The 17,348-nt window shown below is 45.3% G+C and overlaps 1 protein-coding gene across 2 annotated transcripts in view; it reads right to left on the bottom strand.

The window, feature by feature from the left end:
* Positions 1-17,348, bottom strand: part of Dpys (dihydropyrimidinase) — an 86,003-nt gene that overhangs the window by 68,183 nt on the left and 472 nt on the right. For both annotated transcript variants that reach the window (XM_042264713.2, XM_006988696.4), the window contains exon 2: positions 3,573-3,731. In XM_042264713.2, coding sequence (XP_042120647.2) covers positions 3,573-3,731 — 159 coding nt within the window. The remainder of the gene's footprint in view (positions 1-3,572; positions 3,732-17,348) is intronic.

Raw genomic sequence — 17,348 nt, 5'->3', positions numbered from 1 at the left:
TAGGCCTGAGCTAATGGCCTAGCAGTTTAAATTAATATAAGCTTCTGAGTGATTATTTTATAAGCAGCTGCAGGGTTCATGGGGCTGGGCAGGACCAGAGAAAACTTCAGCGACACTTAGCAGGAGTGTTGCTCATAGCAAATAAAATCTCTTCCAACTTGGTGGGGGGTGGGGTGGGGCAGCAAGCCTTGGCACAGAGAGGATGAAGAGACAAGACAGCTGTCCACAGCCCGAAAGAGAAGTCTCATGGGAAGCTGTCTCTTCTGGTGCATTGCGACTGGACTTCTGCCTTCAGGCTTTGAGAAGTAAGTTCTGTTATTAAACCACCAGCCTACAGCACACTGTTATGGTAGCCAGAACTGACAAACACACATGTCCATCTGCTCCTTCATCCTCACCCTGGTGATTAGTGAGATCCTCTTCCTTTATAGGTCTAGTTCTCAGAACATGAGGTGCCTAATGGGTGAAGAGAAGGCGGTCCAGATACACAGAGGAGTGTCTGGCTCCAGCCATCTAGTTTTTTTTTTTAAAAAATGGACATTTTTGCTAAAAGTTAAGAGTCTAGCAAGAGCCTTTCTTTTGGACAAACAATAAACTTGGTTTATCTCTTTAAAAAATTTCTCTTTAAACTATCCAGACAACTATATACACTTATAATATAACAGAAAAAAAGAACACTTCCCCACCCACAAAGAGAAACCTTATTAACTGAGGTAGAAAATATCAACAATTTGTGGAGTAAGTACATAGACAAAGAAGGTTAACTTTCTACTCATTAAAAAGCACAGCTGAGCAGTGGTGGCACACGTCTTTAATCCTAGTGTGAGACCAACTAGCACTTGGGAGGCAGAAATAGGCAGGTGTATATGAGCTCCAGGCCAGCCTTGTCTATATAATGAGTTCCAGGAGAGTCAGGGCTATGTAGAGAGATCCCATCTCAAAGAAACAAAAAGCATACAATTTAAAAAAGCACCAAACTGGGCATGTCCATATACTCTATTATCTCACCTCTCAGAGGTATAGGCAGGAGGCAAGTTCAAGGCCAACATGTGACTACAATGCAAGCCCCTCTCTATATTAAAAACTGACTTCCCTGACTCAGACAGATAGATATGGTTGTTCAGCCATCAACAGAGAAGCTTCCTCCTGCAGCAAATGGGAACAAATACAGAGACCCACAGCCATATATTACACAGAGAATGAGGGACCTTGGAACAGTCGGCCCTAAATGGGATGTCTCCATCAAATGCCTCCCCTCAGAGCTTAGAGAGCCCTGCAGGAGACAGACAGAAAGAGAGGATGGAGATGCCAGGAAAATAAAGCCCTCTAACTCAACACGAGGAGAGATCATATGATCTCACAGAGACTGAAGCAGCATGCACAGGGCTGGGTCCTCTGTGTGCATATTCTGGCTTCCAGGTCAGCGTTTTTTGAGGGACTCCTGAGTGTGCAAACAAGTCTCTGACTCTTGTGCCTTCTCTTGGGCTCTCTTCCTTTTTTGGGTTTGTCCTGTCCAACTTTGATGTGATAGTTTTTTGTTTTATTTTGTTATACTTTATTTTGTTGTATTTTATTACCATCTCCTAGAAGCCTGCTCTTTTCTGAGACAGAAAGGGAGTGGATCAGATGGGAGGGGATGTGGGGAGAAACTTGGAGGACAGGGAGGGGAAACCGTAATCAGGATATATTATGTGAGAAAAAAAAAAAAAAACTATTTTCAATAGAAGAAAAAAAAAGACTACAAAGAATCTTCATAAAAGGGGGGAAAAGTTTTAGAAAACTGTGTGACCCCTAACCCTTATGTTAAAAGTCTTAAGTCTAGCCAGGCAGTGGTGGTGCACGCCTTTAATCCCAGCACTCAGGAGGCAGAGTCAGGTGGATCTCTGTGAGTTCGAGGCCAGCCTGGTCTACAGAGCGAGATCCAGGACAGGCACCATAACTACACAGAGAAACCCTGTCTCGAAAAAAACAAAAAACAAAACAAAACAAAAGTCCTAAGCCCTTATTTAGAAGCAGGCTCACCACAGGTGTGGCTAGCTATAACGACGTTATTGACGTGGATTCTAATCTGCGAAGATTGCTGACCTTGAAAAAGAGGAACCTGAAATGCAGGCTTGTACAAGGAGATAGAAGCAGAAGTCAGAAAGCTCCTTCCTCAAGGTCACAGAAGATTACCACAGAGAGCTAGAAGCTTCTAGAAAAGCATGGGACAGAGCCTTTCGCCCTTAGGACAAACCAATCCCAAGATACCTTGGCTGTCTAACCTTCCAGACTGAGAGACAACAAGTTTCTGTCGTTTGAGGCTGTACAGAGCGCTTGGTCGTAGGAACACAAGGGAGCCGGTATTGGGGGAATCTCTGCACTGTTTAAAGTATGACAGGGACTGGTTAAAGTCCACCATTGCCTCTGCTCTCTCACAAAGTAAGAGAGAGGAAAGGAGAGGGGGAGGGAGGAAAGGAGGGAGGGAGGGAGGGAGGGAGGGAGGAAGGAAGGAAGGAAGGAAGGAAGGAAGGAAGGAAGGAAGGAAGGAAGGAAGGAAGGAAGGAAGACAGGCAGGAAGGGCTTGCCTTTAAAGGTATGAAGTAGATTCAACTCCTTCCTCACTTAGAATGTTGTTTGGGGAGAGAAATCCACTTGAGCCATGGACTATGACCCTTGAGATGATGTTTGCTGGGTTACTCGTTACAGACTGAACACTTGTTTCATATTCAGTTGGTTTCTGAAGCAAGTTTTAAAAGGGACGCTGGTGTGTGAGTTACTCAAACAGTATCACCTTGGTTCACTCCCACCTCCTCCCCCTCAAATTTCTGAACGAAGTCCAATGTGAAGAAATGAGTTAGGGTTTAAATCCCAAGGAAAATTTCTTCCAAGGCATACACACAAATTTTCAGTGGAAAACCTATTTTAACGGCTGTCAAAGTGACCTTTTCTATCTAAATCTTACTGTTTTCATCACGGCCTAAATAATGATTGGGCACGGAAGAGTGTTTTGAGGTCTGTTGTAAATGGTTCTTAGGACAGCAGCCGAGTAGTGTTGGGAGAACTCAAGTCACCCCTGGACACAGCTTGGGGGCCTTGGACAGAATCCCAGCTTGCCCTCCCCTGTCAGGAGTAGACATGGAGGCCTTCCATTTGAAGGAATTCTAAACTTAGAATTTCTTTGATGTTTTTCTCATACATTAAAATTTTCTAATACATTTTAAAAAGATTCTAGGCATGTTGAAGTTGGGAATAAGAGGGATAGGCACTGTGGAAATTAGAGGAAACATCGACAATTCCTGGATCTGTGAACGAGCAGGGTGGGGTTTCCTTGTGTGCTTTACGTGATGTTTTTACATTTCAATGTTTTGATTGCAATCCTCCACAGTGCTCAGAATTCAACAGATTCAGAAGAACGTGCACTGGAGCCTCGCTCCCCCAGTCCAGCCCCCCATCACCCCTCCCAGACATCGCTGCCCCCCATCGCCACCGAGGCATCGCTGGGGTTTGCTATGACATTGACGCATCCTGCTCTCATGCAGAGCAAACGACAAGGGGACTAAATGGAGCACGTTGGAAGCCAGCTGCCTCACCTGGTCACTCCACCACGTCACCGCCACATGCAGGCTGTAGTCACAGCAGACTTTGGGGTCCGCCCAGCTACGCCAGGTCTCAAAGGCCTCGATGAGGGAGCTGCCCTTCTGAGGAATGGCGAAGTCGATGATCATGGTGGTACCTCCAGCCAAAGCAGCCTGCAGTCACAGGAGGGTCCAATTAGTCATCCCCGTCTCTGGTTAGGTCAGCGTCACTCTGTGAAAACTGCACATCTGTAAGCCCCGGAGCCTATCTGATGGGTCTAGGAAATGTCAAAGACGTTGCTTTTAAAAAGACCCAAGAGGCATGAAGAGATTCCCCAGAAACTAAAATTCAAAGTCTTAAAATGCCTGGAGCCACTTCTGAAAAAGAAAACATGGCTGTAAAGAAAAACGGCACTGGGTGGGTGTGCTGGCTCATGCCCCCCACCCCCTTCCCTGGGTGGCTGAAGCAGAATGGTTGCTGTGAGTGGGTGTCCAGCCTGGGCTATGAGACTATTTCTCAAAAAACAACCAAGCAGAAACCCTCAGATGGGAAAAGTAGGAAAGATATAAGCAATTAAAACAAACAAACAAACAAAAAGACAACTATACTCGCTGTTGGAAATCCCATTTCCTTGGGGTTTGTTTTAGGGAGTTCCATCTCCTGCAGTCCTATGATCCACCCAGAGAACCCTGAAAAACTGGCAGGGTTAAAGCCTCTGCACCCTGAAACTGCTGGGGACACTTTCATCTTTCTTTGATTTACGTCTGTGGTCACTGCCTGCCCTGGTTTTTAGCTCAGAACCTTTTCATCTCTAACTGTGGACTATTTTAGCAGGTTCCCAGTTGGTCTTTCTCTCTCTAGTTCTGCCCTAAACATTCACTCAGGGACCCTCAGTGCGGAGGGCATTTCCAGCCCGCAGATGAGCCGCTTGGCCCAGAAGGTTAAGGACCAGGGTGCAGAACACAGCTGCAATTAGACAAGGGGATGACCCTCTGGTTTTGACAGCACAGCAGAGTGGCTGAGGGGAACACATTCGGGTTTCAATAGCACAGGAGAGCGACCATCATTAACAACTGTACTGTGTGTTTCCTGCTAACTAGAAGGGAAGGTGTGGAATGTCCTCACCACAAAGAGATGCTAAGTATTTGAGGCAATGGATATGCTAACTGGCCTGTTTCGACCACTACACACTATTTACACAGGCAACACACTGCACCCCGTAAGCACGTGGTTATTCTGTGCCAACTGAAATTTTTAGAAAGTTAATGCTTCTTGTTGCCTCTGGAATGAGGTTTAATCTTCATAAACTTGGTCCCCGAGTCCCTGTATCCTGCCTCAACCCTCGATAGACCTGGTAGCACATTACACTACATTACAAGTAATTTAAAAACTATTACAAAAACAAATGCCTTTGACTCATTATTTAAATAGATTTAATTTAAACGAAAATCACAAGGTGGTTAATGCATTTTTAATTGCTGTGCTCAAACAATGTAGGTGAAGAAAACAAACATAATCATAGAAGGATGGTGGCCAGTGTCAGAGCAGGAACTCTGGGGGTTCCCTGCTCTACAGTACACCCCTCAGATGCCGCGGCCGCCTGGGTCTCTTGTCAGGTTCCTCTGTATCTTTTGATTCCTTACCCCAGAAGGGTGGGCAATGCCCGCACCTGAACCCTGCGACCTGCCAGGAGCCTTTGCGGCATTTGTTTAGAATTAGGAGTTGTTCCACTTTTCTTACACGCATCCCATCTTGGGAAATGGGGTAATCCAAGAGGGACATTGGCTTCCAGCCTCAGCCTGCCCCTTTCCCACACTGCACCCCGGTGCAGCCAGTGCTCTCAGGGCCTGGAATGTCAGCTCTCTCTCTCTCTCTCTCTCTCTCTCTCTCTCTCTCTCTCTCTCTCTGTAATATTTTTATTCTTCCTGCAGTCACTTGGTGCATTTCCACTTCTTTCTTCTTTCTACTTTTAACTGCCTTACTTCTTTATATAAGATTCTACACTTTGTTGCCACCTTTAAATAACATTGTCCTTATTCATGCAGAAAATACATATTTGCATTTCCTAAGAAACTCCTTTTGGTACAATGACAAGACTTGGAAAAAATTCAGGTTTTGTATTTTTATTTGACTAGAGATTAATCTCGTCACCTTCTTCCTTTCTCAAGTGCCTTTCCAATACAGGAAAGTGTCCCTCAGGGATGGGGAGCATTTTTCAAGTAGAAAACAGTTCATTAAAGTGTTAGAAAAAAACCTTTTCTAAGTCTACAGATAGAGAAAACCCACCACATGTGAGATGTACAGAAATTAGATGCAGTGCTCTCTCAGGACCTGGGGAATTGGGGCCCCCACTCCTAGTGGGTTAGAGAAGACTGGTGTGTGCTCAATTCCTTTATATACAATGGCCTGGTGATGGTACATTCTGCAGGCACACCCTCCTGTGTATACACCTAGATCGTTCACATCATCTCATACAGTGCAAATGGTCTGTAAATAATTGTTTGACTGTATGGTCTCAGCACATGTTCACCATGAATCCACCATAAAGTGTTGTCAGGGTGTACACCAAAGGTTCCAAGTGGTGAGAAGATAAAATGCTGTGGACACTTCGGGAGTTCTTGGAAAGTTAAACATAGCGAGCATGACCCAGCACATCTACTCTTCAGTATATATGCAAGATCAGTGAAAACATGTCTACCTCAAGACCTGTACACAGAGTCAAGTCAACAGTAGAAAGTTCCCAAATACCCATTGGTTGATGAACAGATAAACAATGGGCCGGTACTGGGCCTTAAAAAGGGATGAAATAGTGACTGACCTCTGCCACAAAACACAGATGAACTTTCAAAACCATGATGCCCAATGAAAGGAGCCAGTTACGAAAGAGCTCACATTGCGCAATTTGTGGAAAATGTTCCTGAGAGAAGAGTCCATAGGGACAGGAAGGAGAACAGAGGTTGACCAGGCTGCAGGACATGTTGGAGGGGAGGATGGTCCTAAGACACAATTTGGCAGGTGGAGAGACAAAGACAACAGGAATGTTCTCAAAGAGACTGGTGCTGTCTCCACGATTCTGTCCATGTTCCAGAAACATGGCACCACACAGTAAAAGGCTGAGTTGTATTGCATCTGAATTATTTCCTAATAAAAACGTTATTAAAAAAAAAAAAAAAGACACTACCACACACAGCCGTTACGTGGAATGGAGGAAGCCAGGAAGGGCTGCACAAATAACCATACAGTCTTTCTTCTGCTCTCAGGGTGTGGATAGTCTAGGTCAGTGGTTCTCAACCTGCCTAATGCTGTGACCCTTTAATACAGTTTCTCATGTTGTGCTGACCCCCAGCCATAAAATTATTTTTACTACTACTTCATAACTGTAATTTTTCTACTATTATGAATCATATTTTTGGAGATAGAGGGTTGCCAAAGGGGTCACAACCCACAGGTTGAGAACTGCTGGTCTAGAGGGAGAGACAGAAATACAAGTATGTAATTATAATACAATATACTCTAAGAACAGATAGCAGATCCACTTCTATCATCAATAGTACTATAGAAAATCCTAAGTGTGGGAAAATTTCACAAAATTATTCAGAGGTGGTGGGATTCAAATCAGAGATCTGGGCAAGTGTGGATCTGAATTAGAGTAGGACGTACATATGGACGCTGTCAATAATTATGACGGTATCTAACACACAGAGCACATGCTTGCCATGTGCTCCTCTCAATCAGCTCTCCAGCTCTCCAGCACTGCTAACCTCATTACAGATAGAGGAGACTGAGTGGAGAACACCGATTAGAATTCTTGGCAATAGCGGGGGAGGGAAGAGCCATTGTGCTCCAGAATGCATGCATGTTCCCAGGGGAAGGGAATGGGGAGAAGAGGTAGGCACCCGGAAGAAGAGTCAGAAACTCAGCAGGCTACTGTAAAGGACAGAATCAAGGCCACCCCGGACCATAGAAAATGGCAGTGTCCAGAGGAGGAAGACAGGGCAATGGTTGCACGTAGGGCAAAGGGGGGCCAAAATGGGACTTCAGGTGACACTCAGAATATAAGCACTGGCAGGACAGGGGAGGAGCACCACCAGGCACTGTGGAGAAGCACACGTTCAGGATGGAGCACCCTGAATGTGAGGTGCAGGAGAAAGGAAGGGAATTCATCTTGTAGCAGATGCTAGAGAGGCTCCGGGAGAGACGTGCAGGAACCAAGAACAGAAGCCCCCAAGAGAGTGAGCACCAGAGCCCCAGCCAAGACAATCGCCTCCAGTGGGAATTTCCGGGTGGTATGGGGATGGGTCAGTTCCTACTTCCTCTAGTCAAACATTATTTTTAATGTCTGCTAAATTTTCTATTAAAAGCCTGTCTTAAGAAAAAACATCTTGCACTTATATGACACAGAGGCAAGCAGACAGGTTTATGATATATAAGTCACAGGCAGGGCTGTGCCTGATGGTCTTAGTAGGCAAAGGATCCTCCACTCCTGGAAAACTACAGCAGATCTCAGCTTCCGGGGCTAATGGTACATCCTTTAATTAACTAGAAGCAGGAAAGAGAGCGGACAGGAGCAATCTCCTGTGTTCTTCTCCACTCTGTTTCTCCTCCCTCTCCTGCCCCCTCCCCCTAGACAGGGAGACTCTGGTGAACGGAGAGCAGTCTCTTGCTTGGGAACCATCATTTCTTTTGCCCTTACTCCTGATCGACAGTACCTTGACTTGCCAGTCAAGCAGAATGCTTTAACCTTTTCTAATCTTGGCTCATAAGTCAATTCTCCCAGCTCCTAACTTCTTTGGCCGGTTGCCCTGGAAAGCCTTCCAATTCATCTAAACCCTTGTTTGGGGGACAAAAGAACCTACATGTCTCCAACGTAAATACTATAGAACTTACCTAGAGATAAACTATCTCACACTGGGTCATAATGTCACATAACACAAGTTCTTTTTTTGGGGGGGGGGAATTTTTTTTTCCTTTTATTTTATTTTACAATACCATTCAGTTCTACATATCAGCCACAGGTTCCCCTGTTCTCCCCCCTCCCACTCCCTCTCCTTACCCCCATCCCATCCCCCATTCCCACCTCCTCCAAGGCAAAGTCTCCCCCGAGGACTGCCATCAACCTGGTAGACTCAGTCCAGGGAGGTCCAGTCCCCTCCTCCTAGACTGAGCCAAGTGTCCCTGCATAATCTCCAGGTTTCAAACAGTCAACTCATGCAATGAGCACAGGACCCGGTACCACTGCCTAGATGCCTCCCAAACAGATCAAGCCAATCAACTGTCACACCTATTCAGAGGGCCTGATCCAGCTGGGGGCCCCTCAGCCTTTGGTTCATAGTTCATGTAACACAAGTTCTTATTGAAGAACATATTAGGTTGTAAACCACTACTGAAAAGTCCCCAAAGCATCGTCTTCTATTTTATGGTGTCAGCCATTTTCCCTGTCCAAACTCATCCTGAAAAGTGTGTGACTTTGGTTCCCTAAAATCTATGACAGGACCCAAATAAAACAAAAGGAGACCTCACAGTACAGCTGGGCCTTAGGGAGGAAAGCTCTGGGCCGAATTGGTAGCTTTCTTATAGTCACTAAGATGTACGAGAACAGATTTTATAATCTCAATGTAAGTCCCAACCCCACACGTCTGTTTGGGGTTTTGAAGGTGTCCTGCACACGCTCGCCTTCCTAACTCCGCAGGTTTGAAACACTGAGGACAGTATTTATCCCTGTGCACTAGACACTTGGGCGTCTCACTGGAGAGCTACCATCCTTCTTCCCTAAATTCTTAATCCAGTCCCTAAACAACCTCCCAACGAGGCCACCCTGATAAGTTCCAGGCGTCCCTCTGCACTGTCACCTCCCATGCTCTCTGTCACCGTTTCCTTAGCCTAACTAGATGAACTAGAGCAGAAAAGAGAAGAGGGGGGCGGGGAGGACGGAGGAAGGAAAAGAACAACACGTGGGCTGTGAGCAGTTTGAGCTCCTCCCCCCCCCGCCCCCCCCCTGGGAGTGCTCAGGAGACAATGGACTCTCAACAGGAAGATAAGGGGTCTCCCTGCCCTACTCCTGCCCCTGAGACGGGGGCTTCGTCTTTCCTTCACCTTGCTCTGCTCTTAAGATGGAGAAAGGGCAGCTGTTGCACAGCCCTGAATGTCCTGGTGGGTCTCATGTCTTACCTGTTTCCCCAGCTTCCTACTGTGGTCCCTCCCGACCTATCCATGCCTCCCTACCAGGGCTGTCTGTCCTTCCTTCTCTGAGACACAGCCCTTTCCACCTCAGAGAGGAAAGGCCATTCATTTTCCTCCCTCCCCTGACCCCTTCTCTACCTGACATACGGGTTGATTCTCAGCCTTGGTCACAGTCTAGAGACCTCCATGGAACTTTGACCCCATCCTTGGAGAATTATTGATGTTGCTTCATTTCTGTATGCCCTGTGCCCATTACAGTGCTGGGCTCATAAATGTACTCTGAAGTGTTTAAGGAAGAAGGAAGGGAGGGACCAAGCTGCTCAAAAGTTTTGAGATGGAAGAATGATGGTCGACTTTTCCATTCACAAATTGGGAAACTTATGCATGCTGCAAGTTAGCAGGAAATACCAGCTAACTTGGTTATCCCTAGTCCCATATCCTTTTCGTGTGAACGTGGAAGGTCTGGATGCTCAATGTTATATAAAGTTTCCCAGATCAATGTGCATCAGGGCTCCAAGGATGCCACAGCACTGTCTGTTTCCCCTCCCCTGTCTTGGTTGCCTCCTAGTACTTGAAGGTGAGACCCTATTGTTGAAGATGCCACACACTTTGGATACAGGACTTGGAGGAATCAAGCTGAAACCGACCCGGAAGCCTCCTCCTTAAAGACTGTCTCTTATAGTATCAGAAGGTTCTATGAAAGCTGCCAAGGGAGAAGAGCAGTGGGTAGTCCCAGCAGGTGGAGACAAATGGACCTCCACAACGAGAATGAGTGGGTGGGCAATAGTGGTACTTTTGACTTGAACCAACCGCTGTTTAATCGGACTTAAGGCCACTCAAAAGGAGGGAATCCATGCTTGGTACTTTATTTTGTTTTTTCGAGATAGGGTTTCTCTGTGTGGCTTTGCACCTTTCCTGGAACTCACTTGGTAGCCCAGGCTGGCCTCGAACTCACAAAGATCCGCCTGGCTCTGCTTCCCGAGTGCTGGGATTAAAGGCGCCACCACCACCTGGCCATGCTTGGTACTTTAAACCAAGCCAACTAACTGCTCATGGCTGGAGAATCATAGACCCAAAAGAAAAAAAAATACTACTGCCATTTTTGCTAAACCAATATAATTTCTAAATATAATCTAAAGAAATTGTTAATATTATTAGTTGGCAGCTAGGTATCCAAAATATGCTACAGCAGCATAAAAATTATTTTGAGCCAAAGACATTTCAGGATAGGTATTTTCTGCACTCTCACCTCTGCCTTCAAATAGAGCCATCCCAAAGAACCCAATTAGTTTGAATACCCTCCCCAAGAGGTTTGCATCCAGGGATGGATGACTCATCACTGGCCTAGAAGCCTAAATAGACACCACGGCAAGACTGTCCTTTTCCTCATCTGCTTCCTTGGGTCCGGTTCTCTTTCCTAAAACTCATTTGTTTTTCCATGCATGTGTCCTTCTGCCCCATCTACCCTTATTAGGATAGGAAGTCATTTGTATTCCCATCAGGGCCTTCTCTTCAGATGCTACATAAGCCCCAAGTTCTAAGCACTTGCTGGAAACACATTTCTCTACGAATCCCCACCTACATGCATGGATTTTCTTAAAACCAAAATCTGTCTTCTCTGACCAAACTAACGTTTGCCATTTTAACTTTCACGTCCCCAGTTACTCCCCAAGATGGCAAAGGAGTTCTTCCTGAACATTGGAAGGGAACAGGGAAACCTTGGTTTGCTGACACTGAGCATTCTTCAGTCAGGCGAATGAGGAAGAAAGTCTGGAAGTAAAAAAATACGGAGTGTTTGAGCCTGAACAGCAGAAGGAGGCAAGTTCTGGACTTAGAGGGTTACTAACACACACACACACACACACACACACACACACACACACACACACACACCGATAGCACAAAGCCCTATTCAACATCAGAGTTCCAAGTTCATCTTTGAGATGTTATTTCTCCTTATTTCGATTAGTCAAAAACTAACTGTGATCATTAAATACACATTTTTTTTTTTTTTTTTTTTTTTTTTGGTTTTTCGAGACAGGGTTTCTCTGCGTAGCTTTGCGCCTTTCCTGGAACTCAACTTGGTAGACCAGGCTGGCCTCGAACTCACAGAGATCCGCCTGGCTCTGCCTCCCGAGTGCTGGGATTAAAGGCGTGCGCCACCACCGCCCGGCTAAAAACACATTTTTAAAAGCACAAAATTACAAATGCTCAGAGCTGGGACAACCAAACATTAACACAATACAAACATTCAATGCTTAGCCTGTCTAATAATTAAAGAAATAAGGTAATTTTAAAAATAAAGCCAATATGTGGGGAGTGGCCAGGAAGTAGCGTGAGGGAAAGAGCACAGACTGTGAATATTCTGAGTGTATCGAACTTCTTTAGTGTGTTTAACATTTACTTGTCCTGGCAAGGCCTTCTGAGAACGACTTCCCAGGCAACTAGCAAGCATGTGAACAAGGGCTGGCCTATCTGGCCAGCTGTTACATATTAGCAAACAACAATAACAATGACAACAAATAACAAACAACAATAACAACAAAAAACGAAGTCCTTAGTAACCACCATGGACTCACCAAGGAGAAAAAGAGACTGTAGCCCTCGATAGCTGGAAAAACAGAAAGAAAAGCCTGGAAGGTGGGTTCATTTGGTTTGCAATGCCCTGACTTGGAAGTGCTTCTGAGATTCCCAAGTTGTGACGTCTGGAGATTGGTAGAAATACACCTTGATATTCAAGAAATATGGAGGCTAAACAGAAAAAATTGAGACAGTCTGAACAAGCGTGATGGGCTACAAAGTTGTATATACCTGTGACATTTAATGACTTGAATGAAGTCCATAGAATAAACACATGCTTGTGTGTCTCCCTACGAAGAAAAGTCTGAACGGATAGGTAGAAAATCTTAAGACTGTAGGTCATCTAAATACTATTTTTCTATTATATTTCTATTATTCTATTGCATATTTTTATTTTTTAAATGCAGTTTATTATACTAATATATATTGAGTATCTATAAAAACTTACTAAGAGCTGGATGATAAGTATATATTTGGTTTATAACAGACTTTAAACAGTTTTTGTTAACTGAATTATTTACGTAGGGAATGCTAACACCCCAAGGCAGGAGGTGATATGCTGCAGGTCACTGGGTCAGCCTCCCAGCTCTTTAGCAAAATCTAACTCTGGCAAACAATAGAAAAGGGGATTTCAAGGTTTCCTCTGCAAGGTGAGGAAGCTCTATAAATACAACTGTAAAGATGCTTAATCACACCCTTGGAAGTGAGCGCTCTCCTGGCATTTCACCAAGACATTCCACAGCGAAGCAGAACTTTCTGTCCTTTAGAAAAAGAGGAAGGAAGAAAAGAAAAAGAAAGCAGAAGAAAAAGAATAAAAGCAAGCTGGGATGCTTCCCCCAGTTATTAGGAGAGGGGGTCCACCAGCAGCTGCCTAGTCTGTTTGCGTTTGAGTACGTGTTCAGCCACCCAACCTGGGCCTTTGTCTCAATATAAATATTTGAACCCTTGCAGAACGTAGTTAAGAGCCAAGCTGTAATTCCTTCAGGTTTATTGAATTCACAGTATCCACTAAATTAAAAATCACATTGTTCTTCTCTGTAGCTACCGGGTTCTCGGAAGATCACTCTACATCTAGCGTGGAGCGACGACAAAATGAAAAAAGACTCCCTCCCAGGAGAACACTGAGTCCACTGGTTACGTCAGACAGAAAGCTTTTACCTGTAATTAAGTAAGCCCATTACCGGCTTTAAACCAATGCCTGACCTGACGTGAATTAGAGTCACAAAGCACATCACCTTTAGTTGGCCTCTATTTCATTCTTTAAATTGGGCCCCATCACAATCAAGTGATCAGTAAAAAGAATACCACCAACAGCATCCCTTCTATTTGTCAGATATTATAGTTGATCATCCTTGTGGCTGCAGAAAGCAAGAAGCATTACTCTAACCTTTGGGTCCATCTTCTGAAAGCATAATATATCATCTTTACTTTATGGCTTTCTGTGCATAAGGCACTTACTTCTTTCTGTGCCCTCGAAGATGGTGCGGCTATAAATGTATATTCAGATGCCCTACGAATATAATACCTGTGTAAGTATTCCTTTTGATAACTTTAACTGCCTCCGGCACTGGGGAGGTGAAGAGCAGGGTAGCCGTAGCTCCCCAGGATGACTGAGCTTTATTTCTGAGAATTGCAGCTCACATTAACACATCAGCTGCACAGCTCTCTCATCCATCATTGGCCACTCTGATAGACCAGAACATTGGATGTTTCCCCAAAAGCACAGAGCCTACTAGGGCAGAGCTCTAGAGACGGGGTCAAGCTGCGCTGAATTTTGAAAAGCCAATAACCTGGACATTTCTGAGATGTGCCACCTTAGGAAGATAACTTGTTTCAATTCTTTATTCAGTTATTAAAAATGTAGATAAGGACTCCTATGATTGTAAAGGATAATGCATAATTTAGTCCAGTTGGTATACAGTGCGGTCTCCACGGGATAAATGCCAGTTAAACAGCACTAAAATGGTGTTTCTCCTGGCCCTGAAATATGTAATGCATTTGTTCTCTACAAACGATCTCTTTGTTCCTAACTTCACAAACCAAGGGCTCCTCAACACCACCTTGAGGGCTGTTGTGAAGCCTGGGCTGGAAGACAAAAGGACCTCCTGGCATCTCCTCCCAGAACTCAGGCCCCTGCGTGCCCAGATCCTTGTATGGCTCTGGCCCTTCCCCACCCGGTCCCCTTATGGAGCCTTGTCTCTTTCTGGGCCATTCTGAACTGCTATCCTGAGATCCATCAACCATTTTCAAGGTCAACATTGGCAATTCAGACCCTCTGTGAGTACTCTTTGGCATCGTGTGTTTACGAAACCTTAGACCTTACTCTCTCTGCTCATATCAAGTCCTGCTTAACATACTCGGCTCATTAAGAAGTATGTTTTGTTTAACATTTGACAATCTTTAAATGTAGAAATATCTAAAGAGGCAGCCGCTGGGTGAGTCCCTTCCTGCTCTGGCAGCGTTCTATCACATGCTGTGAGGAGACAGCTTCTCAGGGAGGAGCTCTTTGCTATAAAAATTCCACAGTGTCCAGGGAATGGGTATAAGACACACACAGCGGACCCCAAGGAAGGCAAGATGTGTCCCTTGTCCTTGGCATTGCAAACTCCCCTGTGCAGCTGCTTCATCCGGAACCCCGGGCAGAAACAAAGGATGCAAAGTTACTGCTTGACCTTCAAGAGGCTGCAGAAGTGAGTCTGGAAAGCGGGAGACGGGACAGCTGCTCCCTGCCCTGCAGACGGGGTTCTCCAAGTCATGCCTGAGGTTAGCGACCTGTTGACAATGGTGAGTCTGAGATAATAGAAAAGGCTAACGGTGCCAATGATGACAGCTGGTCACAAAGCTTCATTTGCAGGTTCCGTGCCCACAGTCCACACACACACACACACACACACACACACACACACACACACACACACCTGCCCCAAATGGTATCAAGAATCTACAGTATGGGGCCCGGCGGTGGGCGGTGGTGGCGCACACCTTTAATCCCAGCACTTGGGAGGCAGAGACAGGCGGATCTCTGTGAGTTTGAGGCCAGCCTGGTCTGCACGACAGGCACCAAAACTATACAGAGAAACCCTGTCTCAAAAAAACAAAAAAACAGCCGGGCGGTGGTGGCGCACGCCTTTAATCCCAGCACTCGGGAGGCAGAGCCAGGCGGATCTCTGTGAGTTCGAGGCCAGCCTGGGCTACCAAGTGAGTTCCAGGAAAGGCGCAAAGCTACGCAGAGAAACCCTGTCTCGAAAAACCAAAAAAAAAAAAAAAAAAAAAAAAAAACCAAAAAAAAAAAACAAAAAAAGAAAAAGAAAAAGAAAAAGAAAAAGAAAGAAAGAAAATCTACAGTGTACAAAATTAAGAAGTACAAGAGAATACATCAAAACACAGATGGGTATTGAGAAGGTACTTGGAGATATTTTTCTTTTTTCTTTTTTTTTTTTTTCAGAGCTGAGAACTGAACCCAGGGCCTTGTACTTGCTACCACTGAGCTAAATCCCCAACCCCCCTTTTCTTTTTAAACTTATCTGTTATTATTCTACTTTTCCATAATCATGAATTGTTCCATTAGCTGACGGATTTATTCCAAATATAAAAATGAGTTCATGACATTTTTTAAAAAGGGAAAAAGATACAGTCAAAATACAGCTTTCCCTGCAAAAGAGATATTTATTATCGTGTTGATAGACATTGGTAATAAGTAACTAAGAAGAAGCATTCCAAATGTTGCATTAGGCAGACTGCCCCTTGCCCCCCAACCCTTCCCTCTGGGTCAAATCTGCCTGCCTCCCTCCTTTCTGTGAACTCTTCTGGTTAGTCCTGGAGGACTGGGGAAGTTGGATGGGGGCAGGTGTGAGGAGGGTCAAGGGTCACAAACCAGGTTAGTAACTGAAATAAACAACTTGTGGACTGCCCTGAGAGCCTGTTGATCTATACTAGGCCTCTGTGGCTGGACACACTAAGACACGGTCCAGAGAGGAATCCAGTGAAAAACCTTGGCTTTGAGGAAATCAGTGTATCTTCTCTTTGGAAGAAGCCGTTTCTCTCAAGGCAGCTTAGGGCAAGACTTAGAAACTGGGTGGGTTTAACATCTTCAGCCTAGGTGCCGAGGACTCAGTTTTCATTTCCTGTAACCTTGTTAACCCCCTGTTGGCTTCCGAAGCTCAGAGGAAACCTTTCTGACCCATTTCACTGGTTGGAGCTTCTGGGTCTTCCTTTAGAGACCCCCCAAGCCTTCCTCTCCTGGGATCCAGATTTGGCTGCGTCCTGCACATCCCTAAGGGCAGGTACTTGAGCAGCTAGGATCCACATTAGCTGTTGTCTGGAGCAAGTGGGTGGGAGAAGGGGTTAGAGAGGTCACCCTGGAGTGAGTGAGGTTGGAGAGCATGCCTAGAATGCTTAGCTTCAAAATCCTGCTCAGGATTTTCTACAGGGTTGGGCTGGGGCCAGTGTAGCCGCTATGGGCTTCCAATTCACCCAGGCCCCTCCAGCCACAACAGTAACTTCAAGGTCGGTGGTTCTCAACCTGTGGGTCGCGATCCCTTTGGGGGTCCAATGACCCTTTCACGGGGGTCGCATATAATATATCATGTATATCAGATATTTACATTACAATTCATAGCAGTAGCAAAAATTACAGTTGTGAAGTAGCTGCAAAAATAATTTTATGGTTGTGGTCATCACAACTTTAGGAACTGTATTAAAGGGTCGCAGCATTAAAGAAAGTAGAGAACCACTGTTCTAGGTGAATGGAGTTTTCACATGTTCGGGGCTGGAGGGCTGGAGAACAGGGAGAAAAGGCTGGTAGGGCCTATTAGAAAAACAAACCAATCATATAGATGGTAAGCGCTTTCGAGACCTTCATCGACTATCATGACCAAGAGGGATTTCAGACACCAGGAGATGGCGCCCAGAGAAGAGAATGCAAGGGAAGAGATAGCTTCCAGAGTGCCAGGTTACCCAGGAGTAGAGCGGCCCTATGCTGGGCTTGCACCACAGACCACAGCATACAGCTTCTTCACCCCAGATGGGCG

The sequence above is a fragment of the Peromyscus maniculatus genome, chromosome 20, assembly GCF_049852395.1.
Source record: "Peromyscus maniculatus bairdii isolate BWxNUB_F1_BW_parent chromosome 20, HU_Pman_BW_mat_3.1, whole genome shotgun sequence".
In the NCBI taxonomy this organism is placed as follows: domain Eukaryota; kingdom Metazoa; phylum Chordata; class Mammalia; order Rodentia; family Cricetidae; genus Peromyscus; species Peromyscus maniculatus.
This window is presented reverse-complemented; position numbering and strand designations above follow the sequence as displayed.